At 30.7% G+C, this 15,036-nt stretch overlaps 1 protein-coding gene across 1 annotated transcript in view; it reads right to left on the reverse strand.

Moving 5' to 3' along the window:
- Window positions 1-952: 952 nt before the first annotated feature.
- The window catches only part of LOC111702716 (APC membrane recruitment protein 1), a 15,258-nt gene continuing 1,174 nt past the window's right edge, over window positions 953-15,036 (reverse strand). The window contains exons 2-8 of the mRNA XM_023474486.1: window positions 14,941-15,032; window positions 11,888-11,932; window positions 11,273-11,343; window positions 10,615-10,700; window positions 9,867-9,953; window positions 8,693-8,790; window positions 953-1,526 (exon numbers count right to left, since the gene is read on the reverse strand). Coding sequence (XP_023330254.1) covers window positions 1,476-1,526; window positions 8,693-8,790; window positions 9,867-9,953; window positions 10,615-10,700; window positions 11,273-11,343; window positions 11,888-11,932; window positions 14,941-15,032 — 530 coding nt within the window. The 3' untranslated portion in view covers window positions 953-1,475. The remainder of the gene's footprint in view (window positions 1,527-8,692; window positions 8,791-9,866; window positions 9,954-10,614; window positions 10,701-11,272; window positions 11,344-11,887; window positions 11,933-14,940; window positions 15,033-15,036) is intronic.

The raw sequence follows: 15,036 nt of genomic DNA on the forward strand, positions 1-15,036 counted from the left end.
AGCTTTACATCCTTTCAACCTGAGGCCGAATTTAAAGAATTTGAGCCGCGGCTTGAAATTAAAACGCGGCTCAAATATGGTTGGTTTCACTTAAAATTGTATGTTTCAAGATTTAAGCTGGCGCTAAATAAAACCTGGTTTTTGGCGGATTTCAGACGCGGCTCAAATTCATTGAATTCGGACTCTGATATCGTATTTCTTTTCTATTTCAACCAATAGCTCTGCTCGATCAAAAAATCCAATACCTATTTAAAAACTTGTCTAGGTGCTTGTTTGTTTGTAAAGTAAAGTAAAAAATTATTTATTTATGAAATATAACAAAAACATACAAAATAAAGTATTTCAGGAGAAAATATTTAAAAACCTCTAAAAGTAGAGGTTGTGGGAATATTTCCCCCCAATTCTAAAAAAATATAAAAATATAAATGAAAGGAAGAGGAAAGGAAAGGATAAGGAAAGTTACTTATTTATTGTTTACACTATATTTGTATGGACATCAAAACGCCTAAACCGATCGGGCCCATATTCTTTGTGGCATCTCACATGACCTGGTTGATGGACCGCCAAAAGTTTAACAAAGCGTTGACTTTTATTATTTTTGAATAGAAAAATCCCCCAAAAATTGTTTTTGTTTTGTAAATGACATTGAAAAATAGCATTTTTAAGAGCAACAGTTTAAAGCTTAAGCTGATGAGAAGGGGGCTTGAAACCCCCTTATAACGCATATTAGTATTATCATGTTTTCATTGAAGTTTACAGATAACCTCCATAGTTATCTTTTATAAAAAAGACAATAGCTTGAGAACCCAGCTCATACTCATAGTTACTCCCGCCGTTTATCCGCGCTTGGTCATAAATTAACGTTTTAGCTATTTTTCCTTATAAAAGTGGACCCACTCAACTTAGAATCTCACAAATTCCTCAACCAAAACTTGAGGCAAATCGGTCCAAGGGTTCCTGAGTTATATTCGGACACACAAACAAACAAACAGAGATTACAACTTTATATCTAAAGATAAACACATAATACATAGAAGATATATTTTTTGTTTGAAATATTTACAAATATGGCACAAATTTCAATTACAAATATTTTATTGGGATTCATGTTTTTTAGTATTTATTTCATATAAGAGATTGCGTTTTTCTCAGAAAAGGTTGGGAAGTTCAAAAATACCATTTTCATTAAGCTAAAAATGGTTTAAAAGGCGAGATAGTCTAAAGGATTTGAGTTTCTGCCACAAACTCTAATTTACTAATCCCTCTATTTGTGTTAGATCAAACAGTAAAGTTTGACACATGTCAAAAGTTTACGCCATCAGGTTTCAATTTTATAAGAAAATTTAAGTTTGCAGCAAAAACTCAATTTATTCACATTATCTATTTAAATTTCTTTCTCAAAGATATGACGTGATTTTAACTCTAATGGAGATTCCAACGCTATATCCTTCTCTCCCTTGTCTAGTTGAATATCTTTACAGAGCATCTGCCCATCTTCGAAACCGCATTCCTTCACGAGAAGGCGTCTAAAATAAATAGTTAAAAAATAAAATAAATTTTCACAACTAAGATTACATTTCAAAAAAATAGATTATTAAATAGCATTTTTTGATTCATCACTTCGCACCTCTTTAAGTTTAATTGATAGGAAATTTTAAAAATGTAAAATCAATTTTTAAAAAAAGTGTTTCTGATAATCTAAATGGGAATATTACAGTGCTATATAGACAGATAAAAACCGGTTACATGTGTCACTTCAATTTAATAATAAATCATTGATAATTTATCTATAAACAGTATTGAATAAAATAGAAGTAGCAACCACCTATCATGTAACTATGTCTCTTTTTTACGAGGTTTATAATCATGTGATGTCTCGGAGAGGAATCCACCCGCACACATATAAAGGTAAAAAATAGATTTCCCTTGGGGAAACCGATTGGAATTAACCTTTATGGACTCTGGATTAACCTTTATGGACTCTGGATTAACCTTTATGAACTCTGGATTAACCTTTATGGACTCTGGATTAACCTTTATGGACTCTGGATTTAATTATCTTTTATCTCTGTATACAGAAGATGAAATCAGGGACCTGATACCATCAAAAAAAAACGAAAAAAAGTTATAAAACTTTCTTTGCTAATATTTCTGATTTTATTTTTCTCTTCTAGGACCTTTTCTGAATACTGTTAAAAAAACCAGTATTAAAATAAAATTTTATTTAGTTCTTTAGTGGCCGAATTTAAAGAATTTGAGCGGTGGTTTAAATTTAGGCCGCGGTTTAAATATGGTTGGTTCCACTTAACATTGTATCAAATGTTTAAAGATTTAAGCCGACGCTGAATTTAAACCGGGTCTTGGCGGATTTAAACCGCGGCTCAAATTATTTTAATTCCATCTCAGAATTGCAAACCGTTTTCAAGTGTAAAAAAATATAATTTTTGCTAATTTCAAACAATTTCATATCAATATTCTTTAAATTTGTCTCTAATCCAATTGTTTTGTCAGTTTAAATTAAAATTGTTGTGTTTTTTACAACAATGACTACTTAAAATACCCCAATGGTGGAGATTTAAACAATTTAATATAATTTAACTATATTATATTGTGCAAACTGTGCCTGCAACGGATACTGAACAAGAGTTGAAGAAAAGCTTGTCTAGATTTTCGGCACTTTAAGAGAAAGGAGAAAGGGTGGAACTAATTCTACCTGAGTATGGAAGTAACCTAACTCAAGTAAAGAGAAACCTAATTTTTCCCAAACCTTCCTAAAGAGCTATATGTCAAATAGATCTCTCTCTTAGTTTCAGATAGTATTAATACTATGAAACTCACCTAAATTGTAGGTTCAATAGAAAGAAAAAGAGAAAAAAAAATCGGCACTAATGCACTATGTAACATTTTATACATTTTATTTATACATTTATACATTTTTAATTGATCGAAAATTGTGATAGAATAATTCGATTCACCGACAAAAGGTCAAACGACACAGGGTCAAAAGACAAAGGGTCAAACGACAAAAGGTCAAACGACACAGGGTCAAAAGACAAAGGGTCAAACGACAAAGGGTCAAAAGTGCGACAAAGGGTCAAACGACAAAAGGTCAAAATGATAATGATTTGAATCATAGAAAACTCGCAACCCTCCTATCAATTTTGTACATGGATCTTATATTTTAGACATGGATATAATTGACCATGTGGTCGCAGCGCTCGGCCCCCTAGCCTGTCCTAGCCGCAGCGCTCGACCCAGAAAGTGTCTTAACCTAACCTAACCCTTGGCCGCAGATGTCAAAATTAAAAAAAATTTGCCCCTTTGTCGCATTTTTGACCCTATGTCGTTTGACCCTTTGTCGTTTGATGTCAAAATTAAAAAAAATTTGCCCCTTTGTCGCATTTTTGACCCTATGTCGTTTGACCCTTTGTCGTTTGACCCTTTGTCGTTTGACCCTGTGTCGTTTGACCCTTTGTCGGTAAACCGATAATTCCACGCAAAAACCCCCCCAAATTTTCATCGTAACTCGGATTTCAAATTTTTTCCCCGATTTTATTTCTAATATATACTTTGTACAATTTATGTTAAATAATTTTGAAACGTCTTAAGATTACAAACAAGATTAAATAACTCTATTGAGTTATTTCTTTTACTTTAAAAAGAAAATTCTTATGATCAAAAGTTTTTAAATTTCAGCAGATAAATTTTCTTATTTAGCTGTATTTTCATAATTGAATTAAAAAATTTTATTGAAAACCTTATCTGCAAAAATATCGTCGTAACATATATAAAAATTGTAATACTTTTTAAAATGAAATTACATCTAAAAATTACTCTGTAAAAATTGAATCAGATTTTAAATAAATATCTAGATTTTTAAAAAGTTATGTGAATTGCATCAAACTATTTTGGGTTCGATCGTTCAGACGTGTTTACATTTATTGTGTACAAACTAATAAACAGACAGACAAATAAAATATATATTTTTTTTAATATATATATATATATATATAGATGCTTATTGTCCTTTTGTTAAACTAGAATTTTAAAAATATTCATTAAAAAGTAATGTTTTTTCAGCTTTACGCATAATGTTCAGCAAAATTAATAGGATTTTAGGAATTTTTACGATTGCAATTTCCAGTTAAATTAAACAAGATTTAACCGGTATAAGGTATTAAGCCAGATAAAAATATCATAAATCTTATCTTCTATACTGTAAACCTTACATTGAGTAGAGTTGGGCATTGTTCATAAAAACGCACAAAAAACGGTTATTTTTCCACCTTCGTTCTCAGAAAAAAAGGGTTAAAACTAACGACCTGTTAGTCTTGAATTGAACGTTTAAGAAAACGAAAACGAAATGAAAATATGTGAATTTTACTTTACTGAAGAAAAACCTTTTACCCTATTTTTGCAGGAAAATATCGTCGTTGTGTAGATATTACAAACAAATATGTATATATCTAAGATCGCCTGCATCTAATAAAGTTTAAGTCATAAAGATCCCCCAACTAGCTTTACAGCCTGCAGTTACAGAACTGCAGAACAGTTTCAAATGTATGTATGTCTAAATACAATAACAATTTATTTGAATATATATTAAATGATATGTGGTGCAAATTCAAAGGTTTAAATCACGGCCCGCTTATAGATATGATTCTATCTATCTATCTACACTGAACTCGGCCACAGTACAAATTTTATTTTGGTATGACCAATTTCTTAGACGCTCTACCATAGGTAGAACCATAGTCACACTATGATTACGCTTTACCAGAGCAGTGTAGATAGACAGATACGACCTATAGTTGTACCTATGGTTAAATGAATAAGAAATTGGCCAGTAATTTTTTCCATGGGCCTACCAGCTGATGTAGCAAATCGGACCCTAGATTTGTTGTGTTTATTTTAAGGGCATATTTATGTTTTTTTTAATGTTTCTTTTATACAATTTTTTATTTTTTTATTCGAAATAGATTTTTTTTTGTTTACAAAGAATTAATATCTGAAGGAAAGTTCAGGGTCCAAAGAGTAGGAAAGTTGTACAGCCGTGTTGATAAACAGTGGGCCCTGTGATGTATGAACATGAGGTACTGCAGTGTAATATCTTGTAAAAATAATAATACCAGTCAAGATAAAATCTTTTTTTCGTTCCCGAAAAATGACCTAAGAGTACCAAGGGTGAAATTTACAGGCCAACCTTCCTTCCAATCCGAAAAAATGGAGTGTGATATGCTCAGACCATTTTTGTCCTGATGGACCTTAATAGGACTTCTAAAAGACTACGACCTGGAGCCATGCCCATCCTCTAACCCACAGTCATTAGCAGTTCAAGGTAATATGTGATTCAATTTTTGTTTTAAAAAAGTTCGATAAATGTGAACTTTTTTTATTTTGACGAGAAATGTTATATTCATTTTTAAACTTTTTAAACATTTTTAAACTTTACTTAGATATTTTAACAAATTTGAAAATTTGTGTGATTGTGCAAAGGGAGAGGGGTTATAGTAAAAACGGAAATTTACAGGTCCAAAAGTGCGACAAACTATAAAATATATGGGGTTTTCAAGGGCGTATACAGAATGAAATGTAGGGGGGGGGGCAAAAATTGCGGGAAGCGCATNATAATATATTTATTATTTTGAATCCTCAGTATTATTTAAGTTAAAGCCTTTAAAAAGGTCGGGGGGCAACGATAATTAAGCTATCTTTGAAATAAAGTTTAAACATTGAAAACTACACAAGGGACTTAAACAAACCATCCCCCGCACCTTCTAAAATTCAGTGGAATATAACTGTTTGGCTAAATAAGAAAGGAATTATGCAAGAGCTGGTCCAGAGTCCATTGTCTGCTAGAACTCCAATGTACTGCATAACACCCCACCCATAAAATTACATCGAAACTCGTCTATGATCCATCCAATTTATTATATATCCGTGGTTTAAATTTCCACTTTATTAACTGTGAATTAAAATACTAAATAAAAGATGAAGTGTTCGAAGTTTTTAAAACAATTTGGGGAAAAATATTTCTAGTATTAAAAAATTGAATTAAACAAAATTAGGCTATTTACATCTATAGATGTCACCACGGGGTAACCATGGGTTTCCTCAAAATGTTTCGGTCAATTCAGTCCAGTCATTTGGCCAGCCAAAGCTAAAAAATATAATTGATATGAATAGGTATGAAATCAGAAATGCAGAAACATGTGAAAAGTGGATCTATTTTGTCTTTAGTCTCTTAAATAAGTCAACAAAATGTTATATCAACAAAAACTAAAATCTTATTACTAACATGCAATGAATATAGAAATAGGCCCCATATTTGTAAACCTGAACATACCTATATATATAATACGTTGTAACTTGGTCTGTACCCTTACTGCGTTCATGAATTTAACTACGTTCATTATATGGATCAGTTATCAATTATATAGTTCAGACATGAACCTTTGCTTCATTACGTTTAGACATGTATTATATCTCATGTAGACACCAGAGAGATCGAGAGAGAGAGCGATCAGTATGATACACACTGAGAATACATAGAGCGTTGTATCTGGATTGTTACAGACTAAAGTATTATTGCAGAACATTGAGTTAGAGAGCCAGCTGTATCTGTACGATACACACTGAGAATACATAGAGCGTTGTATCTGGATTGTTACAGCCTAAAGTATTATTGCAGAACATTGAGTTAGAGAGCCAGCTGTATCTGTACGATACACACTGAGAATACATAGAGCGTTGTATCTGGATTGTTACAGACTAAAGTATTATTGCAGAACATTGAGTTCTANATATTTAATTAAAATATAATTATAAGATGTTGGTGATATTTAATTAAAATATAATTATAAGATGTTGGTGATATTTAATTAAAATATAATTATAAGATGTTGGTGATATTTAATTAAAATATAATTATAAGATGTTGGTGATATTTAATTAAAATATAATTATAAGATGTTGGTGATATTTAATTAAAATATAATTATAAGATGTTGGTGATATTTAATTAAAATATAATTATAAGATGTTGGTGATATTTAATTAAAATATAATTATAAGATGTTGGTGATATTTAATTAAAATATAATTATAAGATGTTGGTGATATTTAATTAAAATATAATTATAAGATGTTGGTGATATTTAATTAAAATATAATTATAAGATGTTGGTGATATTTAATTAAAATATAATTATAAGATGTTGGTGATATTTAATTAAAATATAATTATAAGATGTTGGTGATATTTAATTAAAATATAATTATAAGATGTTGGTGATATTTAATTAAAATATAATTATAAGATGTTGGTGATATTTAATTAAAATATAATTATAAGATGTTGGTGATATTTAATTAAAATATAATTATAAGATGTTGGTGATATTTAATTAAAATATAATTATAAGATGTTGGTGATATTTAATTAAAATATAATTATAAGATGTTGGTGATATTTAATTAAAATATAATTATAAGATGTTGGTGATATTTAATTAAAATATAATTATAAGATGTTGGTGATATTTAATTAAAATATAATTATAAGATGTTGGTGATATTTAATTAAAATATAATTATAAGATGTTGGTGATATTTAATTAAAATATAATTATAAGATGTTGGTGATATTTAATTAAAATATAATTATAAGATGTTGGTATATTTAATTAAAATATAATTATAAGATGTTGGTGATATTTAATTAAAATATAATTATTTGCCCGAATCATTTAAATGAATGATCCTAGATGTTTAAAAATCACTTTAAGAAGGTTTTCTAAATATGGACTGCGAACTGGTTACTCGCATTAAATAACTTTCATACAATTAATCTTGGTGGGCTTACGCACTGAACTCAGATTTATTCAGGTTTTAAAACAATATCCTGTGTACAGGGTGACCCTCAGTAATCAGGTTTTAAAAAATATCCTGTGTACAGGGTGACCCTCAGTAATCCGGTTTTAAAACAATATCCTGTGTACAGGGTGACCCTTAGTAATCAGGTTTTAAAACAATATCTTGTGTACAGGGTGACCCTCAGTAATCAGGTTTTAAAACAATATCTTGTGTACAGGGTGACCCTCAGTAATCAGGTTTTAAAACAATATCTTGTGTACAGGGTGACCCTCAGTAATCAGGTTTNCTTCTTCATTTTTACATAACCCTTACACTTTTTACATTACCCTATCCGGCCCTTTATAAAAAAACAAGTTGCATTTTTTTTGCATTTTTCTAATTGCAATTAATAGACATAATTGAATTATGCTTTCCTTTGACGCTTAAATCCTATTTCAAAGGAATTGAGACTCAAACAAGATGATTTGATACAACAGAATTTATTGTTTGTAAGGTCTCTGACATTGGGTTGTAAAGATATAGGGATTATAAAATCGATTTTGTGGTAAAGACTTGTATCAAAAAGAACAATAAATGTCATTAATGTGTCGAGTTTATCATGAATAGATTTTATTAAAAATTTTATGCTATATGGTTTCTGTTGTACTTGTATTCAATCTTAATCTGCAGTTCCCTAAAACGTGCTTCACAATTGCAACTCTTTTTTTTCTTGCCCATATTTTTAGGTGTAATTTACAAACTCCTTGACGAGTTTCGCGTGAGAACTCGGAATGTGATCACTTTATAGGTTCATTATATTATGGTGATGGCAGTTTACCTTTGTACATTTATCGTATGGGTTTCCTTCGAACCCGTCAGGACACGAGCAGACCGGCCTGTGTAGCTGGGAGCTACATACTGCGCCACTTCCACAAACTAGAGAAAATGATTGAGTTTTTGTCACAAACTTATCCATATATATTTGCAACCTAATGGCGTAAACCTTTCAGAAATCTTGGTTTGAAATATATCAGGTGTACAGCGCGACGAAGTGATAAGAAAGCCTAGATCGTTGCAACTTTAAGGGTTTAATTGCTCATTATAATCTTGCTGATGTGTCTCTAAGGAATTAAGTCTCTGCCACAAACTCAAATTTTATAATCTCTATATCTTTGTAATATGTTGGTGTAAACCTTTGATATTTTAAACTTCGATTATTTGATCTAGCAGAATTAATAGTTTGAAATATCTAAGGTCGACGACATTTGCAAAAATATAATGATTAGAAAATCAGAGTTTGTGGCAAAGACTCAATTACTTTAGATAAACATGATGCAGCATTCTGTTAGGTCCTTCTTTTAGATGAACAATATCTTAGATGTGATTTTTAGGAACAATATCTTAGATGTGATTTTTAGGAACAATATCTTAGATGTGATTTTTAGGAACACTATCTTAGATGTGATTTTTAGGAACAATATCTTAGATGTGATTTTTAGGAACAATATCTTAGATGTGATTTTTAGGAACACTATCTTAGCTGTTATTTTTAGGAACAATATATTAGATGTGATTTTTAATAACAATATATTAGATTTGATTTTTAGGAACAATATCTTAGATGTGATTTTTAGGAACAATATCTTAGATGTGATTGCATGACTAGCAAGAAGTAATTGAACCGCGTAAACATATTTATACCACTTTTATTCAATCCCAATTCAATGCAGTTTTGCTACTTCTACGGGGTTCTACTACTTTATTTCAACGCGGTTAAACTACTTAGACGCGGTTCAATTTCTGAAATGCGATTGAACTACTTCTCGCTATATATTAGATCTATCCCAGCCCAAAAATCTTTTCAATTGTGTACAGAACCGTACTGTCTATTGACTGTACTGTATCATCCAGTTTTACTTTATTGTCCAGTGTACTATACCGTTTAGTGTACTGTACCGTTCATTGTACAGTCTAGTATTACTATACCGTCTCCACCGTCAAGTGTACTTTACCGTCTAGTGTACATGCATCTGTACATTTGTTCTGAGGAGGAGGAGAACAAAAATCCGTAGAACGGCAATCCTCATGTACCAAACATTCTAAATTTTGTAATATATAATTTCTTATTATTTTAAATAGTTTTCTATACACATCATTTCTATTTCCTATTTGTTTTCAAAGTGAACTCCCAAAAATATTTTAACAATCTAAACTGTGAGAAAAATGTTCAAGAAGTTAAAGCTATTTCTAACAACAACAAAAAATACCCATGAAAATGGTTTTCTTTCGATACAAAAAAAATGATAATTTAATTATAATTTGTCTCGAATATTTTCGAGAGAAAAATTAAAGAGAATAACAAAGAATAACTCAACCAATGTTATGGTTCGTACAAATTTTAAAATAATGAACTATCCCTTTAAAGGGACTGTAAGCTAAATTTCAAGTGACCCTCCTCTCCATTCACAGATGGCAATGTCCGATACACTTAAAAACTTTGTCTGATCAAGTAGGAATTAGATTTGCATGTTTTTTTATTATTCTGTTTGACTGTTCATTTTCATTTGTGGTTTTTCTGTAAAAGTGACGTCCGCAATTCTTGCTTTTAAGAAACAATGGAGCTAAATTCACAGAAAAACACACTTTTTGAGTCAGAAATCGACGTTATATTTCACATTTTTGATCAGATTAAGTTTTAAAGGGGCCGTTGAAAAATGGAGGGTCCCTTAAAATTACGCTTACAGTCCCTTTAAGACCTACCGTCTGGAAAGAGGTCTGGCGTGTCAACATCAACAATCTCCTTTGGTCTGATCACTTCTCCTATTCCTACATTGCCCTCGTTTCTCCTGAGCAGGAGAATATTTAGTGAATTAATTAGTGGTTTCCAGCGAACGAAAACTTTCGCGAAAAAATGCAAAAATTTTTGTTCGTATTTCGCAAACTTTTTCGCGAATTTTTTTCGCGAAAATGAACAAAGCGAAAAAAATGTGAAAATTATTTTCGCGAAAAAAATAATTTCGCGAAAACTTTAAGTGTTGTAGCTGCAACAATTAATTGCGCAAAAAACTCACGGAATTCTCTTTCCTCAGAGCTTACTTCTAGAAGTTTTTCTATATCATATTTAATAACTTCTCTCCCGGTTTTTTTTGTGAAATTTTAGCATTTCTATTTTTGCGAAAATTTCGCATTTATTCACCAATTAAAGCGAAATTTCGCGAAAAAACGAAAATTTTCGAAAAAAAATAAATTGCGCTAAAAATGTCGCTGGAAACTCAATAGGTGCATCCCACCCATAGACAAAGATAGACACTCAGCCAACTCATCTCACGAAACCTCGATACCAACAGGAAATGGGGTGCATACAGTAGACATACTGCAGGGTCTGCAAGGGGTTGGTTTTAAACTGTTTTAAGAATACCTGGGTAGGATAAAGGTTGGTCGTTTTCCCTCCTGGATTCTGGAATCTGGATTGGTTTGGATAGACACTTCCTAGCAGACCAATCAGTGATAACAGGAGAATGAGTTTTTAATTTTCTAAATCTTTGCAACCTGATATAGTATCATTTTATCTTTGACATTTCAAACTTAGATTATTTGATGGAGAAACAGAATTCGAAATATCTAATGTCTACAACTTTGGGTTGCAATACAGGTCTAGAGTAAAACATTTTTTAAATGAGCAGAAAGAAAAAACTAAATTTGACTTTGCGGAGTATATTTTATTGTACTTGCTGAAGTGCCCGGCGTTCTCCGTTGATTTTTAAAAACATTTTGGAAAAAATTTCGAATTGAAAAACATGAAACTTGAAAATAAATCGAATTTAAGGAAAGAATTTAATTTATTTCAGCCTATGTTACCCCCATGCACTGCAGAGTACCAGTGGGTTTTCTCAAAAAATTCATCCGATGCGGTCCAGCCGTTTGACCAGCTTTAGCTAATAAATGTGCATATATATGCTTGATCAAAGAGCTTTATTGTACTCTTCTCTTCCCCATGCACCCTGCCCCCTAATATTATTCTGGAATCACTGGCCTCTTGCTTCTCGTCCCTCGCAGTTTCTACATTTCGAATCGGACTCTAAATAATATTTTATCAAATATTTTAGATTTTGCCACAAACTAACATTTCCTAATCCTAATCTTTGCAACCTGCAAATATTTTCATTTCAAACAAATATAATTTGTATCAACATAATTCACAGTTTGAAATATCTCAGGCTTTCAACACCAGGTTGCAAAGATAGATGAGAAAATCTGAGTTTGTGGCAATTAGACTCAATTTCTTTCACAATAAGAGAGAATAACTATAAGAGATTTAACTTTAATGGAATAAACTCATTAAAATTTCATTCAAAATAAAAGAAATATTTAATATATATTAGAGCATGTATGAAACGTATAAAAAGTATGAAATAATAAAACTTTAGATCGTTTTTAAACAAATCCCAACCCTACTCTCTAGCACTAGAATTATATCATTTTCTTCTCAATATATTTCGCCAAAAACTTTGGCATCATCAGGAGTTCGTCCTTACTCTATAAAAAAAATCTACATTAACTGGGTTAAAATGAATTGTGAACCAGAACCGCTTGATTCAAATAGAAAAGGTTAAAAAAGAAAATTGTAAAAATCAATTTCGATAATTTGTCCTCCAAGGATCACAAATATCATCAATGGACAAGGAACAACAGCTGCTCAAGCCATTTTCTATGTCAATCTCTCTATATGAGAAAAACTTAAATATGCGTATACGCTAACTCAAAAATGTTGCTGCCTAAATTATACGCATTGACGCAGGCACTCCTTATAAGGAAAACAATAGTAAAAAAGTATATTTTAAATGATACGATCTTCTATCTGTATCCAGTATAAAGGATATTTATGCATCAGTATTCTCATCTTGATTACAATAATTCACATTTATATTATTCCATAAGAGAGGTGTTCCCTACAGTTTATGAATAGCTTAATCAAATTTGGGTGCAGTTTTTAGCACTCCAAGTTTGAAAAAAATCTATCTTTAAAGGGACCGCCAAATGACGTATGTACTGTCCAGCTATTTCTATCTTAATTTTTTTATTTTCTTTCTAATTCTCTTATTTGCGTAAATCCGCGAGTCAATTACACATACAACAAATATCATCACTAAACATTAAACATAACCCGATGAAACATATTAAAACAAAACATATCAAATCAAAGCATATCTCCTACAAAGTATATCATCACTAAACAGTAAACTTAACCCAACGAAACATATCAAATGAAAACCTATCAAATCAAAGCATATCTCCTACAAAACATATCGTGACAAAGCATATCCAGATACAAAACATATGATGTTACAAAACAGATCCACGACAAAACATATCAAACACAAAACATATAAATTAACGTTAAATTTCGAATTGAAAATAACAGAAAAAAATACCGTAAAAATTAAAATAAAAAACATGTCCAAAGAAAGAAAAAATCAAAATACAAAATAATTTAAAATAATGCCAAGTCAGGTATTATTAAGCGGTTCACGATGATGTTTCCAAAACTTTTAAAATCCCTGAAAGTTTTTGGAAACCCTGTTCACACCAAATGCAAGATTATATTTTTGGCGGGAAATTTGATATTTTAACACTTTTGGCTAATTAAAATTGATTTGATCACAAAAGTGAAATACGCAAAAAAAATTCAACATATTTTTTGGTTTTATGGGGGGATGCATTCACTTTTCTGTTCAGACAAAAATTGGCGAAAAGAAATGAGATAGGAAAAGGAGATATTTATTTTCTTTGTTTTCAGTTTACAGTTTTACTTATAGTTCAGATCATTATAACTAATCCGGCATCTTATCTCGACCCCCACGGTAGAATTCTTTTTAAGGCAAAAGCAGGCTCCGGCCCGGGGGGAAGGGGGGGCAGGATTTTTAGTTAAAAAGGGAAATGTCCGAGAAAAATATGATAAATATTTCATCTTTTTTGCGTGTAGCTTTTTCATTTTTTCGTATAAGCAATTTTAGTAGACAATACAGTCATTTATTAGACAATACAGTCATTTATTAGACAGTACAGTCATTTATTAGACAATACAGTCATTTATTAGACAATACAGTCATTTATTAGACAATACAGTCATTTATTAGACAATACAGTCATTTATTAGACAATACAGTCATTTATTAGACAATACAGTCATTTATTAGACAATACAGTCATTTATTAGACAATACAGTCATTTATTAGACAATACAGTCATTTATTAGACAATACATTTTACAGTTTTTTTCTTTTAAATTTTTTTTTAACTCAAATATAAATTACTTTCAAATTAATTTACTATAATATGACTGCCATAAAATATTTTTATTAGTCTCCTTGGTATTAAACAAATTGACATGGAAGAAGACATTTTAAAATAATCACCATCTGTCATGTTTCGTGGGACACCCTGTACCTAAAAAGCTTAATGATTTCGAATGTTTCTTGAAAAGTTTTTTGATAAAATCATCCTAACGGGGTGAATTATTTAACAAAATGAGTCAAAAATGAAATTTCCCGTTTCCAAACATTTTTAAAAATTTGGAAAATGTTTAAAACATTCTCGTAAACCCTTCAACTGACTTCATATTACAAAATCTTTATTTGTCTAAGGTTTTGAATAATGAAAAGCATGCCAAAACTAGGCAGGATTTTTGGTTATATAGAATTCTTCAAAATATGTTTTATGCCAATTAAAAAAATATCAATTCATTTCAAAAGTCCTCAAAGGGAAACCAGGTTTTTTAGCTTGTTAGTTTCGTAGAGACATTTAGTTTTAAAAAAATATTCCCCGGGTTGGGTACAAATAAAGTCTTCATTTTTGTGTCTATATATATTTAAAATACTAGTGCAGGAACCCAGCTTTGCCTGGAACTAAGTTTTTTCAACAAAAGTCGACCTTCTCAACTTAAAACTTTTAAACCAAGCTATAAACATTCCCGTGTCCCAATCTAAATTTGAGGCAAATCGGTCAAAAGGTTCAAGATAAGAACAAACAAACAAACAAACAGAGGTTACTACTTTGTATATAGATACAATTCATTCTTCTCTAACCTGAGTAGTGAGGGGTAAAATTGGAGATATTGCTTTTACTTCTTCTTCTTCTTCTTCTTCTTCTTCTTCTTCTTCTTCTTCTTCTTCTTCTTCTTC

The sequence above is a fragment of the Eurytemora carolleeae genome, unplaced genomic scaffold, assembly GCF_000591075.1.
Source record: "Eurytemora carolleeae unplaced genomic scaffold, Eaff_2.0 scaffold462, whole genome shotgun sequence".
Lineage (NCBI taxonomy): Eukaryota > Metazoa > Arthropoda > Copepoda > Calanoida > Temoridae > Eurytemora > Eurytemora carolleeae.